The sequence below is a fragment of the Nicotiana tomentosiformis genome, chromosome 8 (assembly GCF_000390325.3).
Source record: "Nicotiana tomentosiformis chromosome 8, ASM39032v3, whole genome shotgun sequence".
Lineage (NCBI taxonomy): Eukaryota > Viridiplantae > Streptophyta > Magnoliopsida > Solanales > Solanaceae > Nicotiana > Nicotiana tomentosiformis.
The window spans coordinates 116,450,604-116,460,901 of record NC_090819.1 but is presented as its reverse complement, the minus strand read 5'-3'; the positions used below and the strand labels follow the sequence as shown (position 1 = coordinate 116,460,901).

General features: G+C 38.4%; 1 protein-coding gene across 4 annotated transcripts; it reads right to left on the bottom strand.

Annotated features, from left to right (window-relative positions):
* Positions 1 to 1,022: 1,022 nt before the first annotated feature.
* On the bottom strand, positions 1,023 to 6,774 carry LOC104091147 (importin subunit alpha-4-like). Of its 4 annotated transcripts, none has more exons than XM_009596423.4 (10): positions 6,644 to 6,774; positions 5,959 to 6,125; positions 5,785 to 5,876; positions 5,544 to 5,687; positions 5,277 to 5,456; positions 4,967 to 5,196; positions 4,793 to 4,871; positions 3,890 to 4,027; positions 1,534 to 1,658; positions 1,023 to 1,444 (listed from the first exon to the last, which is right to left on the bottom strand). In XM_009596423.4, the coding sequence occupies exons 2-10, from the start codon at positions 6,110 to 6,112 to the stop codon at positions 1,171 to 1,173; spliced, it is 1,416 nt and encodes a 471-aa protein (XP_009594718.1). In that variant the 5' UTR covers positions 6,113 to 6,125; positions 6,644 to 6,774; the 3' UTR covers positions 1,023 to 1,170. The 4 variants fall into 4 exon arrangements, with proteins under 4 accessions (XP_009594718.1, XP_009594719.1, XP_070038793.1 ...); XM_009596424.4 differs by having other exon boundaries at positions 5,959 to 6,141; positions 6,644 to 6,766; XM_070182692.1 differs by lacking the exon at positions 6,644 to 6,774 and having other exon boundaries at positions 5,959 to 6,249.
* Between the last annotated feature and the right edge of the window lie 3,524 nt (positions 6,775 to 10,298).

Sequence of the window (10,298 nt, the reverse complement as noted above, 5' to 3'; positions counted from 1 at the left end):
GTTGCAAAATTTAAAAAGTATTTTTTCCCTATTCTCCAACTTTATTTAATTTCTATTATACTTAACCCATCTTTAAAATTAAGAGGTGCAAATGGATTTGTTCGTAAAATTTATGAGAATTTAGCAATTCAAGAAAATAAACAACCAACTCTCGAAGACTGTCAAGCTAACATATATTCTTATGTTAGATCAATGTTTGATAAATATAAATCTATGGAAACAACAGGTGGTGAAACTGCTCCTTCTACTTCTAAGTCTAGAGTAGAAGTTCTATGGGAAGATATGGATGATATAACAAGTTTTGATTCCTCTATTGATGATGAACTTGATTTTTATCTTAATCAAGGATTGGAAAGTATTAAAGACGAAGAAGGCAACAAACAACTTTTGGCATGGTGGAGGAGCATGGCAAGACTTTTCCAACACTTTCAATAATGGCCCAAGATATCCTTACTATTCAAGCATCATCAATAGCATCGAAGAGTGCTTTTAGCGCGGCAAGATTTCAAATCGAAGATCATAGACATTCATTAGCGGAGGACAGCCTAGAGATTTCCGTATTATTCAGATATTGGATTAATTCAGAAAGAAAAAATCTTGGTTTTGAAAAATTAACCACTAGGGAAGAAGAAGAATACAATTAGATACTTAGCACTGGGAGCGATGACGATATGGATTAAATAAGTCAAAAAACTAGCCGTTGCAAACTTTAAAAACTTAGTCATTGTCAAAAGAACAGCCGCTGTCAAACTCAATGCTTAAATAATTATTAATTTTTAAAACAGCACTTAAGGCCCGCGAACCCATCCCGTCTCATCCCGTTTGTTAGCGGGACAGCATGGGCCTACTGTTTCATCCCGTCCCATCCCGTCCCATTTGTTAGCGGGACAGGATGGGCCTACCATTTCGTCCCGTTTCGCCCCGTCCCAATTAAATGTCGTCCCGTCCCGTCCCGTTAATTTTGTCCCGTCCCGTTGGACAGCCATAACCCCAATAAAACAAAAGCTGGAACAAGAAAGGCATTATGAAACAAGGCATTAAATACGAATAAATTTACTTTTTCGCCCATTTAAGCCAAAGTGCACACATGAATAGTCACAAAACGAATCCTTAGAGCGCAAAACAAACAAATTAAGATTCCAATGAGACCCTTGCAGCTGATAAGTATGTTCACCATGAGGTATCGTAGACAGGCCAGTATTTACACAATATTTTATCAGCCTCGAGTCCCATGGTCAAAGAACAACACATGCCCTTAAGATTTTTCAATCCCCCAGCCTCTTCGATCCGCTTAGAATAAATATTAGTGCCGTCAGGTCCCTTGTGCTTTTCCCCATACTCCAATATGTTTTCTAGTCCTTTTAGACTGATGGTGCAAATTATTTTTCTACCAAAGACGTCAAGATAATCACACAGAGGACCTATGCAGCAATCCACCAATTCACTAAAGCCAAAAGCACGAAAAAAAAACATCAGAGTTAATAAAAATATCAGTATACCAGAGAGATGAACCGAGAAAAAGAGGTTACATACTTGATGTACGACTCATCACTGATACCGATAATAGCATTTGCAATTGCAGTAGCAGCAACATCCATTTTTTTAGTTTCAGCCAGATGGCGTAGACGGTCTATTAATCCAGCAGCATCAAATACAGCCTGCTCAAAAATTACAGACAACTATTTAGATAAATGGCTAAGCAGAGAAGTCGATCATTAAAAGAAAAAAAGAAAAACAAAATTGTGGGTGGGGGTGGGGGTGAGGGCTATGACAAAACATATCCACAACTCAGAAATCCAATTTCTATTTCCAACTATTTCACTCTCATATCCAGCTACTTGAGTGTTCTTTGTATTTTGCATCCCTTATCCTTTTATTTTTTACGATTTACCCCCTAATCTTTTCATTTCTTTTCAGGCAAATAGCAGCTTGTGTCCCTGTGTTATTGCCTAATTCCAGTTGTGGTCCATGTGTTATTTGGTTAGCACATTTAACCTCTAAGTAAACAAAATGACCGCTTATATTTGTTTTACTAATGGAGACTAACAGTCCAAACAAAATGTCTAATACTGGGAAGGGCAGTTTGGGTATTACAGCAAGAACATTTTTAAAAAGACCCAATTATACGAAGAAGAAACAATTAGAACTCTTTCCATGGTTATCTTCCCTCACAACCATATACCAGCCCTCCTGTCTTCTTCCATTTGGATGTGAGTTAATTCTGATCCATTGATGATTGTTTCTTAACGCCATGCTTAATTCTACTAGTTCTTTCTTCTAGCTAAGCTAAGCAGCATTCACAGTATCAGCTCAATGACATCCACTTAGCAGTTAAAGATGGAAAGATTTTATGGTTAATAAGAGTTTCACTAGACAATGCCTCGACTTGTCTAAACTAGAGCAGAGAAAGAAAGAGTTCTAATAAAAAAACAAATCTTTCAGCATAGAAAGAATCAATCTTTATAACCAAAAAAATAGCAAACTCTGAAAACTGGCACTTTAAAAATGAGAAGTTGTAGAACACCGACACAAACAGGCAATGGATTTCAGCAGCAATTAAAAAATCAGTTAATAAACTAGGTTGCTCGCACTCCCCGAGGATCCTCCAAAAGTAATGTATTTTTGGAGGATCCAACACGGGTGCAGCGGCATTTTGAGAGGCAGATCCAGTGTAAGAGTTACAGGTTCAATTGAACCCATAACTTTCGACGCGGAGTAGAAATTTATGTGTAAAAATTCATTAAAATTGCAAAAATAATAGATTTGAACCCATAACTTTAAATATATAATGGGTTCAATGTTAAAAATCTTAAAAATTAAACTCATAAAATTTAAATCCTGAATCCGTCTCTGATTTTGAAGAGTACGCGCAACATAGTTAACGAATATTCTAGGAAACAAATTACACCCAGTTCAGATATGTATATCCCCGAAATTTAAGCAATTTAAAAACAATGAATAACCCAAATGTAAGCACAACCCAATTCAGAAACAAGCTTAACTTTCTTCTTGAGATTTCATCGGATTTAGCTGCATTTGATTCGAAGAGAGACAGAGAAGAGATAAAAAGATAGATCTAGAAAGAGAAGAGTAGAAAAGGAAAGTGGTGTTTTATTGTGAAATTAACTTGATCATCTTGCTTGCCACGTGAATCTGTACACTTTTACAAGAAATAAGTTGCTATGTAGTATGTACAACCAATCTGGAAAAGTAGCACCCTAAGCTAAACATAGTGTCGCTGTAATGCCCAAACTGCCCTTCTCAGTAGTAAACCATTTTGTTTTGACTGCTAAGTCTCCGTTAGTGAAAGGACTGAAACTGAAATTAGGCAATAACACAGGGACGAAGACTGCTACCACCCCTTTCTTTTCAAAATCATGAAAGATCTTATTTCGCAAAGGAAAACAGAAATTAAATATATTTTTTTTATTTTAAAAATGTGCTTTTTATGAAGATAGATTAGATTCTAGCGGTAGTTTGGTTCATAGGATAAGGTGGGATATCCCGGTATAGAAATTGCGATTAAATTTATCCCACATTTGATTGTATGGATTAGCTAATCCCGGGATAAATTTTACACTAAAAGGGTGGGATTAGCTATCCCACCATTGCACCCGAACGGCCCCTTAGGTGGAAGCTTGAGCCTTGAAGAAGGCAGGAAAACATGTCAAATGTTATTGCGATTAGCCCTTGGAACATCTCAGCAGCAGTTGGTAGCGTAAAGAATTATGGATAGATTAAAGATGATTGAATAGGCTAAGGGAACAAATTGCAAAGAACTCCCTGTTTGACGACCCAAGATATGTAAATTTGCACCTTAGAAGACATGCACACAATATATGCAAGAGCTGAATATATTTAGCTGTCCTATTATATCCAGACAACGTACCTTTGCCCGCGGACAGCTCCCAAGAGTAATATATGCTATACACTGGCAGACCATCCTTTCCTCTTTTCCTCTATCTAGCAAGCCCGACAGATAATGAAGAACGTCACGGCCATCAGTGCCCCGGGCTTTCATCAGTTCCTTACAAAATTCAGATTTTCACTTGGTTAGTAGGGGAAAAAACATGTTTTACAGTCTAATTAGCAAAGATGAAGAATGCCCATTGACAGCAAATGCTCTCTATGTGAAGAGCAACCAGAGGACACAAACAACCTATTTCTACATTGCAAAATTACTGCTCAATTGTGGGATATGTTTTTCATCATTTTGGGCTTAAAATGGACAATGCCTAGAGATATTTAGTTTGAAAGTTTACACGCACAATCTTCGAGTGCTGAAGATGCTTTTCAGCCTAAATCTAGACAACTCCAAGTTTTTCTTTCCTTTTTTTTTCTTTTAATCAAGGACAAGTTTCTTATTACCAACTTACATGCATAGATATTTTGTCCCAAGATCAAGTCAAGATCTAAAAAGGCTAAGTTAGTGAATACCAATTAGAAAAAAATAAACATAATGTAGCCAAAAAAGGGCCTAGATGGCCAGTGCTGCAGCTGGGAGGTGGACTTCCCCATGACTTGAAGATGGCAAAGAACCTATTTACAAATCAAATGGTGGGCAGCTTTACCAAATGGGTGGGTTCTTCGGAGGCGCTATTAGAAATTAAGCAGTAAACACATCAAATTTGGCGTTGAATCAGGAACATGCTGAATTATAATCTCACTACATGCTGTTTAAGATGTTTCTACCTTTCAATCATTTTATTTTATCTTAATTTGTTCATTTTTCATTGATTAGTTCATCAAAGTGTTTGGGTTCAACCACGAAAGCTCCGTAAGACCAGTGTACCTCTTTCTGGCTGTCATCTCCTAGGCAAATACTTGAAACGAAATGGATGGCAGGGGTGACTACGGAAGGAGAGGGATGTCTGAAAGATCGATTGACGTATATATCACATACAATCGTAGTAAGTTAGATATGAAAATGTAGGTTAAATGAGGAAAATAAAAACACTCCACTCACTCTAAGAGCTTAAGCAGCACCGGAAAAACATCCTCCTCAATGACAGCACTAATAATATCACTCCGGCTCACAACAGGATGACTGGTGATTTTTTTGCTAGTGCAAGAACCCTTTAAGTTCTTATCAATACCACCAGAAAGGTAATAAAGTGCCCAGCATGCGTTTCTTAGCACCTCTTGATCAACATTTGAAGCAACAAGGTCACGGAGAGCTCGGATTGCTGGTTTCACCTGACAATTGAATTGTAATAAGTAATGTTTTGTACCAAATTATTGCAGAGGCACAAAATTTTCAACAGTAATTAACTGACCTTCTCAAAAGGCGCTTTTGGTTTGCCTCTAGAAAACACTAATATAGTCTGCGTGGCTTTTCTCAGCAATAAAATCTTGTTAGAGTTCAAAATTTCCAGTAAACCATCCAAAGCCCTGCACTCAAGAGCATAATCACGACCTACAGGGGAGAGAGCAACAATTCCCAGTTTCTCCATAGCCTATAGTTGGAAGAAAAAAAAATCAGTCTGCTAATAAGCATACCTTCAGTCGATACAGAAGAGGGGTCTGCCAATATTAAAACATACCTCCTCACAAACATTTTCATGACAGCCTTCTGCTGGAAAATGCAGAAGCTTTAAAAGAAGTTCCACCAACTTACTATCAATCACCAAATCACTTAACTCCATCATATCAGGAATACTGTCCATGACAGCCTTAGCAGCTTCAAGCTATGACCGCAAAACCATAAGAATAAAGCAAGTGTGAATCTACAACCAGAAGACACTAAAGAAGGCACAAAAAGGTGATCAGCACATCACTCTCTACCTTGAGAGCAAATGAATCCTCTCCCCGTAGAATTTCGTCAAGTATAGGAACAACTATACCAGACTCTAGAGCATGTACTAGAAAAGTGACATCTGTTAATAAAAATTTGACAGTAAGTGATATGCGAGTTTAATAAAATCAGCATAAGCGAAGCTGGAGCAGTCTTAGCCATACCGTCATTGAACAATTTTCGGAGTTTTTGGATTGCCCACATCTTCTTCTCCTCCTCCTGAGACTCAAGATCTTCAACTATTGATGAAAGAGTTTGCTGGAAACCAACAAAGTTGACAGGAAGACCCTCCGCCGCACCACTTGTTAGCATAGACATCTTGGTAAAAATCCTTTAAAAAGTGAAAACTGTAAGAAAGATAATAGGTAGTATTACGGAAAGAGTACCCTTGAAGGGAAGAGAAGTGAGGAAGATAATTGAATGGATACAACTAACGGAAAACAAGAAGAAGCAAAGAGTTAACAGTACTGCCGGAAAACACCTAAAAGGAGCAAACAGCTACAAACACAACACTAAAACGAAAGCAGGGATGGGCTGATTAAAATGTCAAAAACAACAACTAAGAACCCCTAAGAACACTGACACCCAAAAGGACTTGCAACGATGAATTATACTATTAAAATTCTTAGGTCAAATCGACGTTTGACGAAACTCAGGACACTGTTAAGGCATGGGTCCTTCGACTCTACCCTAAGAACCCCTTCGATTGAATGCTTCAGCGATGGATTTAATGGGTTTTGGTCGAAATAGGTTGATAGCGAAATTAGGACAAATTAGCAGAGAAAGAAGAATAAGAAGAAGAAGAAGAAAAATGGTGGCTATTCAGAGCAGAGAAGAAGAACATCATACCTGGAACTTAGCCTTGAGAAGAAAGAAGAGCTTCTTCAAAACCCTAGGTCGTGTCGTCTGAAACTCGAGAGAAAATGATCAAAATGGTCCTTAACGTATTGGATTTGGTTTATCATGGTCCTTGATATATACCCCTTAACATGTATAGTCCTTAATATTTAGAAAACGTAAACACTTTTGGTCTTCAACCCTAAAACTAACAGATTTATCAAAAACAATCGTTAACTTTAACGCCTAAACCACGTGGCACTCACGTGAGAGCCAAAAAAAAAAAAAGAACAGAAATACGTATGTCGATCGGGTTGTCGAAGAAACTCAGGCGGAACAAAAAAAATAATTCAACCGGATTGTTACTCTGTCGGAACAAAAGGGTTCTACCACCGACTCCGCTGAATTCGGTAAACTCTGATCGATGGCGAAACTAGTTAAGCTGCAGTCCGCCGACTTAAGCTCCGATAAAAAAACTCAGCACCAACATGGTGGAAAAACCTATGGGGGCGGTTAAGGGTTAATGGGCGTCTCCAAAACTGATGAAGAAGGGTAAAATATTGTGTCATTTTCAGTGTTGGATTTGAAATGCGCTTCTTACTATGTCACCGGAGCTTGAACGGAACTGAAAAAGTCCTTCGGCACGGGCACTTCGATGTTGCACCATTGAAATTATTCTGGTTTATAGTTAGGCAAATGGGTATTCAATTTTAGGTGAAATTTTTGATACTTTTTCAAAGTTTCAGTGAGAAAAAAAAAAGATCTAATGCTAGATATTTCTCTTTTCTGATTCATAAATTACAGTCTACATTGTAGTGCACCAAGTAAAAAGTAAATATTGAAGTTAAGAATTATAGGGAAAATTTATGTAAATACGACACCAAATTTGTGGTTCTTGGGTGACCATATGATGCATTTGTTAGTTGCTGAGAAATTAGGAAAGTGACTCGGGTTTGGGAACTAGAATCTCATGGAATGTAGTATTTTCTTTTAAAATCACGTGAGTTACACGTGGATCAAATGTTAGAGTTAACAATTATTTTTGAAAATCTGTTAGTTTTAGGGTTGAAGACCAAAAATGTCCAATTTTTCCAAATATTAAGGACTATATCTGTTAAGGGGTATATATCAAGGACCAAGATAAACCAACTACAATACATTAAGGGCTATTTTGATCATTTCCTCGAAACTGATGAGCTATACAGGGGGACAGTCGGGGACTTTTGTAGTCCTCACAAAAGTTTCCAATAAAATATTAAACTTTTCAATTAATTACTTCAAGGTCCTGAGCTTATATTTTAAAGTCAATTTTACTTTTTGTTCTTATGATCTACTTTTTAAAAGCTATCGAACCTCCGACCTTATTATTTTTTTTTATCCGTATTTGAGTCCGATTAATCCGGATTCGCGTTACGTAAAAAGCATTCTCTACCAAGGATTTTTTTATTCCCAGGCTCGAGCCCGAAAACCCTGGATAAGAAAGACCACTGCACTTTATTTTACCCGTTATTTTCTTCTATTAATCTTATGTAACGATTCGACCGGTCGTTTTGAGCTCTGGTGTGTCGTTCAGCGGTTTGAGGCCTCGAGAAGCTTCACTTCAGGTATTGTGACTTGCACGTGTGGTCGAAAATTAATTTCGGGATGTTCAGAGTTGATTTGGAAAGAAATTTCTCATTTTAGAAGCTTTAAGTTGGAAGAATTGACTAAGGTTGGACTTTTGAGTAAACGACCTCGCAGTCGGAATTTAAAGGTTCTAATAGGTTTGTGTGATGATTGTGGACGTGGGCGTATGTCCGAATCGGATTTTGGATGACCCAGGAGTGTTACGGTGCTTATTGTGGAAGGTTGGCTTTTGAAAGAATTTTATAATTTTGGGCTGAAGTGTATTTTAATGTTATCGATATCCGTTTTGGATTTCGAGCCTGGAAATAGCTCTGTATGGTAATTCTGGTATTAGGAGCGTGTCCGGATGTGAATTTGGAGGTCTGTAGGTCGTTCCATGGTCATTTGGCGAAAGTTAGAAGTTGGAGGTTTTTGAAAGTTTGACAGGGAGTGAACTTTTTGATATCGGAATCGGATTCCGATTCCGGAAGTTGGAGTAGGTCTGTAATATCAAATGTGACTTGTGTGCAAAATTTGAGGTCAATCGGACGTGATTTGATAGGTTTCGACATCGAATGTAGAAGTTTGAAGTTCTAAAGTTCATTGAGCTTGAATTGAGGTACGATTTATGATTTTGATATTGTTTGGTGTGATTTGAAGCCTCGAGCAAGTTCTTGTCATGTTTTGGGGCAGGTTGGTGTGATTGAACGGGGTCGCGGGGGACTCGGGTGTGTTTCGGGATGTTTTCGGACCAAATTTGGATGAAAAGCTATTGTTGGTTTGTTGGTGCTGATGTTGTCTTTCGCGAACGCGGGAGAAGGGACGTGTTCGCGAAGAAGGATTCTGGGCTGGTGATTTTTTTCCCTACGCGAACGCGAAGAGGGGCATGCGAACGCGTAGGTGGGGGCTGGTAGTGCTTCATGAACGCGGAGGCCCAACTGCGAACGCGAAGTGGAGATGAGGTAAACGGGGCAGGAGGCCTTTAGCCTACGCGAACGCGACTGGGCAGTGGGAATCGCGAACGCGGGAAGGCCATCGCGAACGTGAAGAAGGAGGATCTGGGCAAAGGGCTTAAAAATTCGTGACTTAGCCCATTTCTTTCATTTCTCTCTTGGTTGGGCGATTTTGGGGAGGCTTCAAGGGGAGATTTTTATCATCTATGTCAAGGTGAGTGATTCCTTCACATTTTAAGCTAAATACATGAATTATATATGGATTTGAACATGAAAATTGGTGGAAATTATGAGATTTTGAAGAAAACCTAGAAATTGGTATTTTTGGATTTTGACCACGAATTTGGTCATGAAATTGAGGATAAATTATATATTTGAGTTCGTGATGTTATGAGTAATGTTTATCTTCAAAATTTTGGAATCCAGGCATGTGGGCCCGAGGGTGACTTTATCGACTTTTCGAGCGGAGTTGGGAATTTGTTTAAATTGATTCGTTATGAGTATTAGAGTATATTTTTATGGGTTTGTACATTGATTGACTAGTTTTGGAGCGATGGACATCGGTTTGAGTTGTTGGAAGAGCTTTGGAGCCGGTTATGGAACTTCTGAGCGAGGTAAGACTCTTGTCTAGCCTTGTAAAAGGGAAGTAACCCCATATGTGATTTAAATTGATATTTGCTGCTAATTGTGGGGGCTACGTACGCACTAGGTGATGAGAGTCCGCGCGTAGCTACTAATTATGCTATGTTCGGGTAGTTTAGGACCCAAATCATGAATAACTTGTAATGTTTGCATCCTTTATTAATTGAAGTACTTGAATCATATTGGAAATTGTTTGAGGAAGTAGTAGAAGACCGAAATTTCACATACTTGAATTTTGTGCAAATTAGCCAACCGTTAATAAAAATTGTACATCCTTATGTGTTAGCCTGGTGATAGATTCTCATTCCGGAGGTTCATAAAGTGTCCTCTTTTCTTATGGAGTGGGTCGAACGCCTCGGCAGTATAGATGCATATATGGATCGTGACGCACATTCCTCGGCAGTGCATATGTTATTCCGGATCGGGCCGAATGACCTCGACAGAATCGTGCGTTATCATTAGTAGTT

Bases quoted from the DNA above. Each gene is read 5' to 3' on its own strand.
- LOC104091147 (XM_009596423.4), bottom strand. From the start codon at position 6,112: ATGTCTATGCTAACAAGTGGTGCGGCGGAGGGTCTTCCTGTCAACTTT. The intron at 5,688-5,784 runs GTAGAGAGTGAT...TTGCGGTCATAG, and splicing joins AGGATTCATTTGCTCTCAAG to CTTGAAGCTGCTAAGGCTGT. The intron at 5,197-5,276 runs GTCAGTTAATTA...TTCAATTGTCAG, and splicing joins CAAAAGCGCCTTTTGAGAAG to GTGAAACCAGCAATCCGAGC.